General features: G+C 39.1%; 1 protein-coding gene across 8 annotated transcripts in view; it reads right to left on the bottom strand.

The window, feature by feature from the left end:
* The window catches only part of LOC126061336 (complement receptor type 1-like), a 130,689-nt gene that overhangs the window by 40,507 nt on the left and 72,147 nt on the right, over positions 1–18,035 (bottom strand). For 7 of the 8 annotated variants that reach the window (XR_007513767.1, XR_007513768.1, XM_049857835.1 and 4 more), the window contains exons 12-19: positions 13,792–13,880; positions 10,642–11,037; positions 8,898–9,074; positions 8,710–8,812; positions 7,199–7,284; positions 5,430–5,657; positions 4,047–4,223; positions 1,687–1,872 (exon numbers count right to left, since the gene is read on the bottom strand). Coding sequence is in view for 6 of the 8 variants with exons in the window: in XM_049857835.1 (XP_049713792.1) it covers positions 1,687–1,872; positions 4,047–4,223; positions 5,430–5,657; positions 7,199–7,284; positions 8,710–8,812; positions 8,898–9,074; positions 10,642–11,037; positions 13,792–13,880 (1,442 nt within the window). In the remaining 2 variants the exon portion in view is untranslated. The remainder of the gene's footprint in view (positions 1–1,686; positions 1,873–4,046; positions 4,224–5,429; positions 5,658–7,198; positions 7,285–8,709; positions 8,813–8,897; positions 9,075–10,641; positions 11,038–13,791; positions 13,881–18,035) is intronic. The other variant, XM_049857837.1, reaches the window with a different exon arrangement.

The following is an 18,035-nucleotide window of genomic DNA, read 5'->3' as shown; positions in this document are numbered from 1 at the left end:
TGAGTGTTTCTCTTGCTTTTTCTAATTCAGTTACTTTATTCTTCAGTTTTAGTAATTCTCTTTGGCTTCTTTTTATGTTTTCCATTTCCCTGTTGAGTCTCTCATTTTGTTCCTCCATTTGTTTCCTAATCTCTGCTAGTTTGATTTCTGTGTGCTTTTTGCTTTCTTTAAACAGTTAGCACCATTGTCTGAAAATTTTCAATTCATTCCATTAGTGTGGCCTCCATGGGAGAAATTGCCTCTTCTTCATGTTTTGCTTTTGATTGGCCCTTCTTCTCTTGTGATTTTGTGTGTTTTACTATTTTTTGTTGAACTTGGGCCATTTCATTATCTTTCTTTTTTTAATTTAAATTTTGTATTCTGATTTTTGTGGGAAAATTTTCTGATTGGGCGCCTTTGTGGTGCAGTGGCCAAGTGCCTGGCTGCCAACCCATCAGCCACTCTGTGGGAGAATGATGTGGCAGCCCATCTCCACAAAGACTCACAGCCCTGGGAACCCACGGGGCAGTTCCACTCTGCAGCAGAGGGCTGCTATAAGTCAGAATCAACCCAGCAGCAGTTTTCTTGGTATCTTCTCCTGAGAACCACTAGAGGGCACTCTTATCCTTTCAGGTTTTTTTCAGTGCTAATTTAGGAATTCTGGATGCTTGATCTCTGGAATTCAGTATGCGTGTGTGGGAGAGTGGGTTTAACTGGTCGTAGACACTGAAGTAAGTGGTGGGGCTTGACTTTCCTGTGGTGAGAGTGGGGGGCTCTTTATGCCTTTCCCTCACGGGTGTCCCTGCACAGGGTCTTCCACAATGTTCTGCTGTGGGCAGGGAGCTACCTGTTTCCTTCTTTGTTGCACGTCTATTTGAAGTATTCTCCTTGTCCTGCTGCCCTTTCAGTTCCTCCTGATCCTAGTGTCCATTCATCTCAGGTCTCAGTGAGATTCAACAGCACTTTCTCACAGTGCTATGGTCTCCCTTCACCACCTCCTAATTGAGCTGCCTGCAAACTCCCATGGCCAATCTGTGCCACCTTAAAAAATCAGGCTACATCTTCCTCAGATTAGCTCCCTTTCTGTGTTCCCTTTTTGAGGTGTTGCCCAGCCCTGTCCCAAAATGGCTGTGAAGAATGAGTGCTCCCAATAGGAGTGGGTAAGTTCTCCCAGGTTCTATGCCATCCTTGCTCCTCTCACTCTGACTCTCCAACACCTCAGCTGCTGTCTGGAGTTCTGAGATCTCTGTCTGTGCTTGTATGCATTATTCCATGGGTTAGTTGCTGGGGCAGAAGGTGGGAGTGTCCATTCATTTTGCCATCTTGCTCCACACTCCTGAAAATATTTCTTGAAGGCTGATCCTACAGATGATATGTTCCTGAATTTTAAGGCCACGGGCTGTAAACATATCATTACTGTGTGATGTATATATAACAGCAGAGTGATATTAAAAAAAAAAACATTGAGATTGGGCCCTGAGGAGAGATAGATGAGCCCTGGGGTGGGGCAAGAAGTGTGAGGAAATCAAGGCCTGCCTTACTATTATTGCTCCAGGCTGTTGGGGAAGAGATAGGGTCCATATTGTACTCTTTAGCTTCTAGCACATACCATACATTGCACACCCAATTGATACCTGTGCGGTTGAATGAGTGAACAGTAAACATGAGTGGGCAGGGTTTACATTCCTTCCCAGAACTTGCACTTACTTGAGGTACACATGGCCAGAGGAGGGTCCCATCTTTCATCATCCTGGCACTGGCTCTGGGGACTGCCTTCCAGAGTATACCCATATTCACATTCCAAAGTAACATTATCTCCATAGTGATAAATTTTTTTGTAATTCAGCTCCTTCCGGATTCCATTCATAAAGTATGGGAGGCTACATTTTACCTCTGAAGTTGGAAAAATCAGAAGGAAATTGATGTTTTATTGTTAATTATTAGTTGAAACTGCCACAGGAGAAAGATCTACGCCTCTAAACCTACTTTGCCCTCAGCGAAGGGGGTTGGGGGGAGGAGGACAGATTTTCAATCAAGAATTATTGACCTTTTCCAAACACTTTATGATTTCAAAATTTGTGAGTTTCATTTCTTACGTAAATTAAGGGAGTATGGAATGTACTGCACATCCACTTTTAATAATTAACACCTCTGCAACTGGAAAGTTGCCGAAAGATGAGGAGTTAGGATAACCATGTTCTAGCCCTGGAGCCATGTGGGCTTAACCATGAGGAAACAGGATTATCTATTTTGTAAACTCTCTCTGGCTATACAACAAATACTGGTATATTGCCTCATGATTCAATATATGTTTCTGATCCATTTCTATCTATGGAACAAAGAAGTTAGTAAATCATGATGCTGAATTTAAAATATAATTTTTCTCGTTAATTTACTTTATCTCATAGAGGGCTTTCTGTTTCTGCCCGGCCATTGATACCTCCTCCAACTTCAAGCAAAGTCTCAAAACCAGCCTAATTTGAGAATCAACAAGGTAAAGTTGTATTTCTAAAAGTGTGGTCTCTGATCGCCTTTCATGGGAATATTCTGATGGGTTTGTTAAAAAGAAACTTCTAGACCCCACCTCAAAATGGTCAGAATCAAAGTCCATGAGAATGGAGCTTAAGAGCCTGCCTTTTACAGAAAGTTTCTGGCTGATTTTGACAATGCTGAAGATAGAGGACCACTGCCATAAGACATGTTTGAGAAGGAAAGTTAAGACAAAATGAATTTTACATACATGAAAAGAAAGCAGTTACCAAAAGAATAGAATAATACCCTTTTATTTTTAAGACATGACCCTTCACAGACTCTTAATCTGTACAATTAATTTTTGAAATATTCCTTGAATCTCCACATTTCTTTATGTAACTAAAGCAAAGAAGGATGAACTTTCGGATAACTGCAGAGTCACAGAAACTCTGTATTTTGTTCATTCCATACTTGCAAATAAACACAGGACATTCACTTGCCATCTCTGTGGTAGGCCTTATTTTCTCTGTCTCTACCAGGGGGACTAGAAGATTTCTGAGACTTTTAGTACAGGAAGGACCCTATGATCCTGCAACCAGCGCAGGCTGTGGGGCTAACTGCTTCTTAACTTTTGAACACAGGAATGTCTGACGTCCCTCCTACCTCACCCCTGCCCTTTGTCTAGTATTTATAAAGGGAAAATAAAAGAGAAAGCAAAATAGCTTAACTTGCAGTTTTATAAAGTCAATGAACCGCATTTAAAATGAGACAGTACACAATGCAGTGTTTAAAAGTAGGGGCCCAATCCTTGTATCATCACCCATGAGCTGTGTGGACAAGTTACCAGACGTTTCTAAACCTCAGTGTCCTCCTCTGTAAGACGGCAATACTCATAATCCCACCTCACAGGATTCTTCTGAGGATAACACAAAATAACTTTTGTAAAATGCCTAGTCATAGAATATTACTTTTAATTCCCATTTTGTAGCATATTAGAATGTTGCCAACAAAGACTTTTAAAACCATGTGTCATTTTTGCAAACACAGACAGAAATAAAGTAAATAATTCCTGGGGCTTGTTTCATGGAAGAGATTAAATAAACTCCCCACCTTTGGTCTTGGGCATTATAGTGAGACTCCATAACCAGCAATGCTGGGAAATAATTGCCGTCAACCTCTTTGCTCACATATGGTTGAAAAGACACTCCCTGACTTGAGGCTTCGGTTTTCCTGATAACAAAGTATGCTTCTAGTTCTTTATTTACTTTCTAAGGATATTTGAGAGGACTGCCTATGGTCCCCTGAGGTCCTTTAGAGCTGAAATATTCAATTACTTAAAAGCCAGGAAAGTATTTTAAGGTGTTTTTTGATGTCTATTGCATCACTGGAAATTCCATCAGTTCTTTCTACTTATTTAGTTGAGTTGAAGATCCTTGAGCAGACTTCCTCCTTGCCTTTTGTTCTGCTTTTCTTATCCTTATTGATAATTACTTCACTATCCTCTCAGAAATGATCTCTCAGCCTTATTAGCCTCATACATCCATTTTTCATAACATTAACTAAGCAAGATTAAGAAATTCCAAGAAATGAGGTACCTTTGCAAAAATGACCAAGTTGGCTCCAGGTTCCCTGGTATGTACAGAAAATGAAGGGCTTTCCCAGCAACAGGTAGCCTGGGTCACAACTGTAGTTGACTGTCATCCCAGGGAGATATGAAGATGCATGTCCTCCAATATGATGCCCGTTATAGATCTTGGGTGGAGGTGGGCACACTAAGGGCAAGTTCCCACACAAACACGTGAAAGGACATTCAATTAAGCATAGAAATACGAACAAGCCAACACATCCAATAATATCTCTGCCTAGTAAAGGCACGGAAACTCTGGTGGAGTAGTGTTTAAGTGCTACGGCTGCTAACCAAAGGGTCGGCAGCTCGAATCTGCCAGGTGCTCCTTAGAAACTCTATGGGGGCAGTTCTACTTTGTCCTATAGGGTCGCTATGGGTCATAATCGACTCGTCGGCACTGGGTTTGTTTTTTTGGTTTAGTAGATGCACATGAAGGCCTGAGGCAGCCAGGTCCTAAGCCACTAACTGCTAGCTGATCAGTGTAAAGATTGATTCTTTAAACCCAGACCTCTCAGCCTTCAATGATTCTCTGTATTTTCTACCTGCAGACTGTATCAGGTGGAGTACCACAGGATCTGGGAGTTGCCAATTCAATGTTCTGTCCTCACTGGAGGATGGAACTTGTGTGCTCAATCACTGCCACAAACGAGCCTATGACTGTCAAGTACTGTCATTTAGATTAGAGCCAGACTAATATGTAAAAGGAATGAGCTATAGAGGTACTCCACTTCTCAGGGGATCCTGAATTCTCTTTGCTAATGGTGAAGTGAAGGGCTGACAGAGCACATAGTCATGAGCAGAACACTTAGAGGTGGAGTATAAATGCCTACATCTGCGTTTCTTTAAATAACTTGATAGCATTATCAATTCTGAAGTAAATTACTGCCACCCACATGTACTTTTTTCTCAGCACACGTTTATACTACCTGGCATAAAGACAACTAGTAATAGAGATGATAACCAAAAACCAAACCAAACCCATTGCTGTTGAGTCGATTCCAACTCATAGCGACCCTATAAAAAAAAATTATAGACAATATAAAAGATTATTTCCTCAGGCATCAGTTTTCAGTGCTTTGAAAATATTCTCTACAAAATCTGGTCCTGACTGATTTCTCCTCTAAACACCATCCCACTCTCCCTACCCCAGTAGGAAGGGCCACTGGAATATTACTAACTGGGACACAGCTTGGCACATCTAGAACCCATATGTTGTTTGCCTGCAGGTAGTTCTGTCTCTGCCATTAATAACAGCCATGTTCACCAGCAAAAACGACTGTCATTATAGACATAAGGAGGTTCTTGCCTAGATAGTCTGACCCATGTAGGACATGGGGAAATGGCCACTAACCAGCAGGACCAGAAAGTTCACAGCGAGGGGCGGGGCCACTCCAAATCCCATTCCCTTGGTTGTCACTTATGCAGCGGATGGTGCTCCCTCCAATGAGGCTGTAGGTCATCCCTCTGTCTGGGTCGGGAACACATGCGTAAGATATTTCTTTTCCATAGGGAATGTTTCCCAGAAGATTTCCTGTGTGATTTCCATTAAGGATAGCCGGAGGATTTGGACAAAAGATTTCTAGAAAAAAAGTTCCATTAGATTTTTAACTGGGTTATTACTCAGTGTCCTGTGTCTTTGTTGAGAGTAATTTTTTATTCTGTTAGGAGAAATATAACTAAGGTGAATGGAATTAAAATATTTGAGGCTTTTGCTAGGAAGGAACTAAGTAAGGTGAGAACTAAATAACAGTTTATTGCAAAAGCCCCAAAGACCTCAACTCTCCTGAACCTTCCAGATAGCTAAGTTTTTCTAAGAAACAAAAAATTTTAAACAGTAGTTTTCATCATTTTGGAAAATAATTGATTTTTTAATTCAACATACATTTGACCATTTACTTTATGTGAGGCATCATAAGATTCCTGGGTTGATAATGGGAATGCGGTTTGAGATAGGCAAGGTTCCGGTCCTGAAACACCTTATGCTCCAGGAAAGTCTTGGTGAAGTTTATTAAACATGTACTGTTATCTTCAACAGATATAAATGTTTCTTGATGGGCCAAGACCATTTTCATCAGTACCAGTACCAAGTATCCAACAGTGTCATCAGAATATGTTGATAACTATAGCCAGATTAAATGGCTCCAGAGTACCTTTGATTTTCTTTCAGGAATTCACCTGTCATTTCTTCCTGCTTTTAGTGTATCTGTTTGGAGCAGTCCTCTCCCTAAAACTAATTCGGTGTTCTACCTTGATGTGGATTTAGGAATAGGTACCTAAACTTGTCAGAGTTGTGTATATAATCAAAGGGAGGGCCTTTGTACATCAAACAATGAGTGACTTTCTATCCCTGGAATTTATTGATTTCGTATTACTCATTGTTTATTTTTATGTTTATTTTCAGCTTCAAGTGTCCCTAGAAGGATGAGTTTGTCAGCTACCTGAGATTCTACATATTGAATTTTCTTGAAAAGTTTTATCATCATACTCAACATAAGATGTCCAAATAGATTTATAACAAGGTATTCCCAAACCATGCTAATTTATCACATAACTTTATTTTCTTAATAATACTTATCACTATTTAACTTACCATTTTATATGTTCTGATTTTTTTATTTGATTACTTGTTTATTTCTTTACTCATTGTCTGCCTCCCCAACTGGAAAATAAACCCCACGAGAGCAGGGATGACTCTTGCTGATTCATTACTGTCTCCCCAGGTCCTGGCCTCAGTAAACACTTTGGACTAAATAACCGGCTGAATAAATAGTTTAGATATGTACAAGGGCAAAAGAATATAAGAATTTAAGAGAGATTACCCCCAATGACAAAGCTAAAAAATAAATAAAACTTAATACACCTTCATGTTCTCTAATCTCTCCCCACATATTCCCTGCAGAATTTAACAGTCATTAAACTAGTGCCTTAAAATAAGCACCATAAACAGAGGGTGTACGAGAGCCACAGGATGCTTCTTGACATTCTCTGAACAAAGGACTATGTCTATCAGTGATTTAATTAAAGAAACAGAGATGCAAACAGCAGGTGATCACATGAGGCAAACACACTGGAAAAAAAAAAGACAAAGGTTCAGGCTATGTAGTTATTCCTCCTACTTACGTTCACAGACAGGAACACTGCCATTCCAAAGACTTTTCTTTCCAACCAAGACACAGTGATTAACAGAACTGCCTTTTAGTCGGAACCTAAAGAAAGAAAGCAGAAGTCGAACCGTGAACAATTGCCTTCATCTCTTCACTGGTAGAGGCTCAATGTCCTCACCTCAGCCTAAATACCATTCAGTTCTTAGGTTCAGGCCCAGCTAAAAGTCTTGGTTCATTAGGGACCTGAATTCAGTAGCTGGCAGAAATTCAGAGGCCAAGTTATCCTAAGGACTCATAATATCCAGTGGCAAATGCTTAATAATCACAGAAACATCATAGCCCAGCATCATTTATGGGAGGCACTGAACACAGAGCCAGACTTCTCTCTATACAGTAGGACCAGGCCCTCTGAAGGTCATTTCTCACTGATGACCCTTTCACATTCCACTTAATAGTACGTCATGAGGAAGAACAGCTCTTGATTTGTGTGTGTAAAGCAGAGAATATCTGGAAAGAGAATAGGCATTGTCCTTTTTGCCACCACATGTGTAATGGTCCAGAAGGAAGCTCACAGGAGGGGCTCACAGAAGCACACTGGGGTAGATGCTCTAGGACAAGAAAGGTGAGGGTTGGAGTCTCTTTGCAGAAAGTCACCCTGAAACACCCAACTTATTATTGGATCCTGTTGTTCTGAAACCTGCTGATCACTACTGAGTGAGAGACTTTTTTAAAATGCCATCAAGTCCTTGAAACATTTTTAAAATAACTGCTTTATTGCCCAACCTTGCTACTTTCTGAATACTGACAGTGAACACCACTAAGACTACTAGATTCATATAAACAACTAATAATACCTAAACAATGGCATTATGGTCCCAATGTCAAAGCCCCATTACTGATGTGAAGAAATGTTATTGGATTAAAAAATACTTATACTATTATAAATTCCACTATTGATTGGCTTTAAGTTTCCTGAATTAGCCCTTGCATCACCTATCACATTGCAAATAATTTTTGTATTATACCCATTGCCATCAAGTCGATTCTGACTCATGGTCACACTATAGGACAGAGTAGAACTGCCCCATAGGGTTTGCAAGGAGCGGCTGGTGGTTTTGGCCTACTGACCTTTTGGTTAGCAGCAGAACACTTAACCACTGTGCCCCTACCAGGGCTCCTTTGTATTATACATCAAACCTTTTTTCCTAGCAAACCTTCCATAAAATTATATTTTCCTGCCTCCAAAGAACTCTTTACATATTCACTTCAACTTTCAACCAGGCATTCAAGGTCAGAGGTTGTGTTTATGTTTATACTTGACATTGAGTTATATGTGCCTTTTTCTCTTTGCCTCCTGATAGTGGTGCCACTGAGTCCTTACCCTTATTTTAAAACTGCTCTTCCAGAAGTTAATCTCCCTGGCTACTTCTTTTCCATTAGGTCATACCCCCCTTTTGGATTAACTCTCAACCACAAGAGTTGCTATTCATCACTCAGTCCCTGGTTTCTATTCCAGGTCACACTTACCCCTCATTGCAAATGAAGAACACTTTTGCCCCAAGCTGTGGACTATGGGGAGAGAGTACATGGCCATTAGGGAGTTGGTCCAGGATGTCATCACACGCTTTCACTAAAAAAAAAAAAAAAAAAAAGGAATATGACTGTGATTGAGCAATAAAGAGCTTGATCTGCAAATGAGATGAGAACCTAGGTACCTTCACATCTTGGGGGTGCAGGGCTCCAGTCTCCCTGGGGCATACAGCGCAGAGAAGCAGCTCCTCTGAGATCGTAGCCAGGCTCACAGCTGTAGAAGACGTCCTCCCCGGGGAAAAAGTCGTTCTTGTCACTTGAGGAATATTTACCATGCAGGATTTCTGGAGGTGGCTGACACACTGTGGAAACAACAGGTCCAAAGTACCCATCAGTTATGAGGACATTTTTTTTTATACCTGCCAGGGAGCTTGAAGATCTTCATTACAGAAAAGCAATTGTGAAAAGAAAATCTCCAGTTGTTTTCCTGATGATGAAACTAAGGATACAGAAAAGCAAAGTAGCTTATCAAATGTCCTTCAGCTAATAGAGTTCTAATTAGAACCAAGGTTTCTCCAACACATTTTCTGTGTCTTTTCTGCTGAAACACATTCCTAAGATTACAAGGCAGAAGGTCCTTTTGCTCCCAAGTACTGACCAGCTGCACAGAACTGAGTGCTGTTGTCTTGACCCACCCTTAAATTTCCCAGAAGGTATAGGCATCATCTTTTGGACAACAAGGGATACCTTTGCCCAAGTCTAACCTAACAGATCCCCTCACCTAGCTCACTGCACAGGCATCAGGTGTCCTCCTTCCTTTGTTCCTACCTGCTCTGAACTGTAAACTAACTAGGAGGCTGAGCTGTAAACTTTCTCTCTGTCCCTCTGCCAGCCCAGATTCTTCCCACTCTGCTGCTGTGCCAGCCATTTCAGCATCAGAAGATAAGAGAAGCAATGAGGAACAAAATCTGAATAAAGCTACAGACTTCTCAGTGAGAGAACATATTGCTTCAAGCATATTTTGACTCAGACTTTGGCTACCTCCATCCACAGCCCAATTGGTGTGTGCTCAGGGCATCAGAGCACATTTGAACCTCAATCTGAATGGAAGAAAAATGAAAAAAAAAAAAAATGGATTTGAGCAAGTCATTTCATTTCCCCTTTCTGGGCATTAGGTTTTCAGTAACAAGATGGGGAGTTGGAAGAGAATGACTAGGATCCAAGGACTTTCTAATATGATGCTTGTATCATCTAATAATTTCAGTCCCCCGTGGCTCATTTTCCTGCTGACCTCTTCCAGTGACAGATCAGTTAGCATCATCATTATACATTATTATTCATCCTACATATCATCCTACATTATCATTAGGCCCTGGAGTAAGAAAGGCTATTGAATTCCAGGTGTTGTGCTGTTAGTTACTAGCTCTGTGGCCTTGGAAAAGTTATTTAACATTTCTAAAACTCAGTTTTCTTAATATAAAATGGGGATCAGGATTGTTCCTACCGTATATATTTGTTATAAATAGTAAATTAAACAATTCCTATAAAAGGTGTTGGAAACCCTGGTGGCATAGTGGTTAAGTGCTATGGCTGCTAACCAAAAGGTCAGCAGTTTGAATCCACCAGGTGCTCCTTGGAACCTCTATGGGGCAGTTCTACCCTGCCCTGTAGGGCAGCTGTGAGTCGGACTCCACGGCAGTGAGTTTTTTATAAAAGGTGTTTATCACAGATGAGACACAGAATAAACCATTGTTTTTTGACTATTTACTATGGAGATAATGGAGAGTGGAGCTGTTATTATAGAGTACTTATATACCAGTTTCTCTCTCTCTGTCTCTCTCTCTCACACACACACACACACACACACTTCGTCCTTAGTTTCAACAAATCCCGTCATTCATCTCTGCCCCCACACCCCTGCAGACTCACCCCTGGAGCAGGTAGGCAACTCAGGCACCCATCTGTTGTTGGCCTGGCATTGCACACTCCTGGACCCACTCATGACAAAGCCGGGCTGACATCTAAACCTCACAATCTCATTTAAGGAAAAAAACCTCCTATTGCCTGATTCTTGAATTCCATTTTCAACTTCTGGAGCTGTGCATTCGTTAGGAATACACCGAGGAGGGGGGCCGCTCCAAACTCCAAGTTGATCATCCTTGCTGGTACAGTATATTGATGTTTCTCCCACCAGGTCAAACAGCTTTTCTCCAGATGGCCCAGTGTGACAATAGTAAGTTACAACTGTTCCATACTGAAAAAGTTTTCTATTGCTGCTGTTGAAGTATCCATGCGCTATGGTTGCAGGCGGCTCACAAGATATGCCTGGAAAAAGGGAAAATATATTAAACAAAAGCTTAGTTTTTTTAACTATGAATTATTTTACTATGAATTTAAATATTAAACACAAAGAATGAAGTGACTTCCTAAACTGTAACTAATTACAATACTCTTACTTGGTTCTAATATTGATTAATAATCAGATATTTTTAAATACTTGAAATTTCTATATATGTAATTTCGGTCTACCCATAGTAATTATTTCATGTTAAAATACCCACATATTAGTATGGTTTACATATTTGTAATTTTGAATGAATAGTCTATGTTATTTTATTATAGATTATTTACCTACTTTTGGACTAATCTTTTCTATTAATTATTAAATAACATCCTTGAAGGTTAAATATACCACCTCTGGCAGTACTCATCAAGAAAAAGAGACAAAACAATAATATAAAAGACATAAGAAATTAAATAATCACAGATTAGGCAGTAATAAAATGAAACGGTGGATACTGTGTTCTATCTTAGGATAATAATTTTGAAAATATTGTTATAAGTGATTATACACACACATTTATATTAAGTCAATCAAATGTTTATTGACCTATAAATATAGTAGAAATGGAAATGTTTTTCACAGAAGATAACCCCCTAATAGGTAACAGGCCTAGATAAATTTTTATGGTAAACTGATAATTCCTTGGTAATTTGAATTTTTTCAGAGAATCAAAAATTCCTGACAGGTAAAGGAGGCATCTTGCAAAGGTTCTCATTCACTTCTTTGAATCTTTAAAAGCCAGTGTTCTATATATATATGTGTGTGTGTGTGTGTGTGTGTGTGTGTGTGTGTATAAACTAAACCCATAAACCCATTGCGGTCGAGTCGATTCTGACTCATAGCGACCCTGTAGGATGGAGTAGAACTGCCCCATGGAGTTTCCAAGGAGCGCTTGGTGGATTTGAACTGCTGACCTTTTGGTTAGCAGCCGTAGCTCTTAACCACTACACCACCGGGGTTTCCATATATGTGTGTGTATATATATGTATACGCATATATATATACATACATATATATATAAAATACACATTTATTGCAGGATATTTATAAGATATGGATAAGCAAAAAGAAGGGATTGATAATGGTCAAGAGTTATCTAATCTTAACAATTTAATGTATATCCTTTCAGATATGTGAGTGTGCACACACATTTGTATGTTTGGCCGTTGAATAATATTCCAGCATGTAGATATATAGACAAACTATTTTCACTCAGATGAGGTATCTCCATGTGGTATTCTTTGTCCTTGTCTTAAAGAACTGTTTTTATCGTCGCTAGTAGGCTCTGACTCATGTATAACAGAACAAAATATTGTACGGTCTTGTGCTGTCTTTGTGGTCATTGGTTTGTTGGAGTCCATTGTTGCGGCTGTTGTGTCAGTCCATCTCACAGAAGGTTTCCTCGTTTTCGCTGACCCTTTGCCAGTCATGATGTCCTTTTCTAGCGATTGTCTTTCCTGATGACATGGTCCAAAGTAAGTGAGCTGAAGTCTCACCATCTTTGCTTCTAAGGAGCGTTCTGGTTGTATTTCTTCTAAGACTGATTTGTTCCTTCTCCTGGCAGTCGATAGTATATGCAACATTCTTCGCCAATACCACAGTTTGAATGCATCAATTCTTCTATCTTCCTTTTTTCATTGCACATCTTTTGCATGTATATGAGGTGACTAAAAATACCATGGCTTGGGTCAGACGCAACTTAGTCATCAAAGTGATATCTTTGCTTTTTTAAAACTTTAAAGGGGTCTTTTGCAGATTTGCCCAGTACGATACGTTGTTTGATTTCTTGACTGCTGCTTCTGCAGATATTGATTGTTAAAGAAGGTACCCATTTTTTAATAACAGTTATATTTTCAACTAGCTTCTTTTCAAACCATGCTGAATGTTTAGGTTGTTTAATATCTTTCACTATCATAAATAATGTTACATTGAGTATCTTTGGAACAAAATCCTAGAAATCATGGAAAAATTCCATGATTATTATCTTGGAACAGAGTTCTGGGAAGTGGAATTGCTGGGTGAGAGGATATTTACATTAATTTTTTTTTGTATCGATTGCCTGTTAGTCTTCCCAAGTTTGTGCCCACTCACTCCCACCAACTCTCTGTGCGATGCTGATTTCCTCACAGCCTTAACTCTTTGCCAATTTACTATCATTCATTCTTCCATGTTCCTTAGAATTTTGGAGGTTCACTTTAAAAGATCATATACAAAGATGGAGGGTCCACTAATCAAGGATAAATGCAACCAAGGGCATGACCCTGAAATAACTGTAAAGGAAGATCAAAGCTGAGAAGGACCAGAGGAATTGGGAAAATTCTGAGTTATAAAATTAGGGAAATTGCTGAGAGTTATAAAAGATCTCCTTATACTATCCAGAGTAAGAATAATGATGAAGGGAGTGGTCCACTCCTTAGGACTATAATGTGATATTAAGAGTTGGCAGAGAGACATATTGAATTTTCTCTAATATCTTTAAAATTTACTCACTGAAGAAAAGGACACACACTGGAAAGAGTCTACTATCAAAGCAGGACAGTAGGATTGTTTTAACTGAGTTCAAGTCTACAGTTTCAGATAGATTACTTTTTAAAATAAAAACCAGGAGGGTTATGCAGCACATGACTCCCATTTTGAAATATCTGAGTGCCTACTCTGTACAAGAAGGACTACGTTTATTCCTTGTAACTCCAAGGACAAATTAGGATTGAATGGGAAAAAATATTTCAACTCACTCTCACAAATAGGTGCCTCCTTATCCCACATGACATCATTGCCTGAGACGAGAAGACAAGCAGCAGACGAGGAACCAATGAGTTGATACCTAGAAGCAAAGAATGAAAAATCATTATTATTATTTTTAACGATGTTTTAATTTATATTTTATTGTACTTTAGATGACGGTTTACAGAACTAGTTTCTCATTAAATAGTACACATATTGTTTTATGACATTGGTTAACAACCCCACAACATGTCAACACTCTCACTTCTTGACCTTGGGTTCCCTATTACCAGCCTTCCTGTCCCCTCCTGCCTTCTAGTCCTTACCCCTGGACTGTTGTGCCCCTTTAGTCTCTTTTTGTTTTATGAGCCTGTCTAATTTTGGGCTGAAGGGTGAACCTCAGGAGTGACTTCAATACTGACCTAAAACAGTGTTGGGGCCCATACACTCAGGGTTTCTCCAGTCTCTGTCAGGCCAGTAAGTCTGGTCTTTTTTTGTGAGTTAGAATTTTGTTCCACATTTTTCTCCAGCTGTCTGGGACCCTCTATTGTCATCCCTGTCAGAGCAGTCACTGGTAGTAGCTGGGCACCATCTAGTTGTACTGGACTCAGTCTGATGGAGGCCATGGTAGTTGTAGTCCATCAGTCCTTTGGGCTAATCTTTCCCTTATATCTTTAGTTTTCTTCATTCTCGCTTTCTCCCAAAGGGGCGAGACCAGTGGGGTATCTTAGATGGCCACTCACAGGCTTGTAAGACCCTAGACGCTACTCACCAAAGTAGAATATAGAACATATTATTTATAAACTATGTTATGCCAATTGAGCTAGATGTTCCCCAAGACCATGGTCCCCCACAGCCCTCAGCCCAGCAATTCAGTCCCTCAGGGAGTTTGGATGTGTCTATGGAGCTTCTATGACCTTGCCTGGTACAACTTCTGCTGGCTTCCCTAGTACTGTGTACTATTTTACCCTTCACCAAAGTTACCACTTACCTATTGTCCGTTTAGTGTTTTTCCATTCCCACCCCCTCCTCCCTGGTAACCATTAAAGATTTTTTCTTTTTGTATGTAAACCTTTTCATGATTTTTACAGTAGTAGTCTCATATAATATTTGTCATTTTGTGATTGACTTATTTCACTCAGCGTAATGCCCTCCAGATTCATCCATGTTATGAGATGCCTCGAAGATTCATCATTGTTCTTTATCATTGTGTAATACTCCATTGTGTGTATGTACCAGAGTTTTTTTATCCATTCATCTGTTAATGGGCATCTAGGTTGTTTCTATCTTTTTGCTATTGTGAAAATGCTACACTGAACTTGGGTGTGCATATGTCTATTCGTGTGTCAATTCTTATTTCTCTAGGATATATTCCTAGGAGTAGAATTGCTGGATCATACAGTATTTCTATTTCTTGCTTTCTAAGAAAGCACCGTATCATTTTCCAAAATGGTTATATCATTTTACATTTCCACGAGCAGTTCGTAAGATTTCCAATCTCCCCACAGCCTCTCCAATACTTGTTATTTCCTGTTTTTTGATTTGTGCCAGTAAAGCTGGGGTGAGATGGTATCTCGTTGTGGTTTTAATTTGCCTTTTTAATGGCTAGTGATTGCGCACATTTCCTCATGTGTCTCTTGGCCGCTTGTGTGTATTCTTTGTTGAAGTGTCTGTTAATTTCCTTTACCTATTTTTTAATTGGATTATTTGTCTTTTTGTTGTAGAGGTGTTGGATTTTCTTGTAGATTTTAGACATTGGGCCTCTGATTTGTCATAGCCAAAATTTTTTTCCCAGTCTGTAGGTTCTCTTTTTACTCTTTGGGTGAAATCTTTTGATGAGCGTAAGTGCTTAATTTTTAGAAGATCCCAGTTATCTAGCTTATCTTCTGAAGTTTGTGTGTGGTTGGTTATAGTTTTTATCCTGTTAATGCCATGTATTATGGCCTTTAGCATTGATCCTATTTTTTCTTCTATGAACTTTATCGTTTTTGGCTTTATCTTTAGGTCTTTGATCCATTTTGAATTAGTTTTCATATATGGTGTGAGGTATGGGTCCTGTTTCATTTTTTGCAGATGGACATCCAGTTTTGCCAGCACCATTTATTAAAAAGGCTGTCTTTTCCCCATTTGATGGACTTTGGGCCCTTGTCAAAGATCAGGTGACCATAGGTAGATGGCTTTACGTCTGGGTTCTCAATTCTGTTCCACTGGTGAATGTATCTGTCGTTGTACCAGTACCAGGCTGTTTTGACTATCGTAGCTGTATAATAGGTTCTGAAGTCAGGTACTGCAAGTCCTCCTACCTTATTCTTCTTCTTCAATAGTGCTTTACTTATCCAGGGCTTCTTCCATTTCCATATAAAGTTAATGATTAGTTTTTCCAACTCTTTAAAGAATGTTGTTTGCATTTGGATCAGGATTGCATTGTATCTGTAAATTATTTGGGTTGAATTGTCATTTTCACAGTGCTGAGTCTACCTATCCATGAGCATGATATGTTTTTCCATTAATGTAGATGTCTTTTGGTTTCTTGCAGTAGTGTTTTGTAGTTCTCTTTGTATAGGTCTTTTACAACCCTGGTGAGATCTATTCCTAAGTATTTTATTTTTTTAGGGGCTATTTTAAATGGTATTGCTTTCCTGATTTCCTTTTCATTGTTCTCCTTATTGGTGTATAGGAATCCAACAGATTTTTGTATGTTTATCTTGTATTCTGCTACCCTGCTGAATCTATTTGTTCAGTAGTTGTCTTGTGGAGTCATATCATCCACACATAGGGATAGTTTAACTTCTTCATTACCAGTTTGGATGCCCTTTCTTTTTCTTGCCTTATTACTCTAGCTAGGACTTCCAGCACAGTGTTAAATAGGAGTGGTGATAAAGGGCATCCTTGGGTAGTTCCTGTTCTCAAGGGGAATATTTTCAGCCTCTCTCCACTAAGAATGACATTGGCCATTGGTTTTGTATAGATGCCCTTTATTGTGTTGAGGAATTTCCCTTCTATACCTATTTAATTGAGCATTTTTATCAGGAATATGTGTTGGACTTTGTGGAATGCCTTTTCTGTGTTGATTGAGATTATCATGTGATTCTTTTCTTCCCTTTTATTTATGTAGTGGATTACATTGATTGATTTTCTAATGTTGAACCATCCTTGCATACCTACTTGGTTGTGGTGTATTATTTTTTTGATATGCTGAATCCTATTGGCTAAAATTTTCTTGAGAATTTTTGCATCTATATTCATGAGAGACACTGGTCTGTAATTTTCTGGTTTTGTGGTGTCTCTGCCTATCAGGGTTATGCTGGCTTCATAGAATGAATTTGGAAGTATCGCTTCCTTTTCTGTGTTCTGAAATAGTTTGAGTAGTACTGGTGTAAGCTCTTCTCTGAATGTTTGGTAGAATTCTCCAGTGAAGCCATCTGGGCCAGGGCTTTTTTTTGATGTGAGTTTTTAAAAATTACCTTTCCAATCTCTTCTCTTGTTATGGATTTGTTCAGATTTTCAATATCATTTTGTGTTAGTTTGGGGAGGTAGTGTGTTTCTAGGAATTTGTCCATTTCCTCTATGTTTTCAATTTTTTTGGAGTATCGTTTTTCATAATACTCTGTTATGATCCTTTTTATTTCAGTTGGGTCTATTGTAATGACCCCCATTTCATTTCTTATTTGGGTTATTTGTGTCCTCTCATGTTTTTCTTTTGTCAATTTGGCCAGTGGTTTGTTGATTTTGTCGATCCTTTCTAAGAACCAACTTTTGGTTTTGTTGATTCTTTCTATTGTTTTTCTATTCTGTTTCACTTATTTCTGCTCTGATCTTTATTATTCCTTTCTTCTGGTAGCTGTGGGCTTTTTTTTTGCTGTTCTCTTTCTATTTGTTTGAGTTGTGTAGCTCATGTTTTGATTTTGTCCCTTCTTTTTTGATGTGTGCATCTATTGCTATAAATTGACCTCTGAGGGCTATGTTTGCTGTGTCCCAAAAGTTTTGGTATGATGTGTTTTAATTCTTGTTTGTTTCTAGGAAATTTTTTATTCCATTTCTGATTTCTTCTATTACCCAGTGGTTTTAAAGCAGGATGTTATTCAGTTTCCATGTAATTGATTTTTTTCCCTTGCTCTTCCTGTTGTTTATTTCTACCTTGATGGCATTGTGGTCAGAAAAGATACTTTGTATTATCTCAATCTTTTGGATTTTGTTGAGGGTTGCTCTGTGGCCTAAGATGTGGTCTATTCTGGAGAACATTCCATGTGCATTG

This window comes from Elephas maximus, chromosome 18, assembly GCF_024166365.1.
Source record: "Elephas maximus indicus isolate mEleMax1 chromosome 18, mEleMax1 primary haplotype, whole genome shotgun sequence".
In the NCBI taxonomy this organism is placed as follows: Eukaryota; Metazoa; Chordata; class Mammalia; order Proboscidea; family Elephantidae; genus Elephas; species Elephas maximus.
This window is presented reverse-complemented; position numbering and strand designations above follow the sequence as displayed.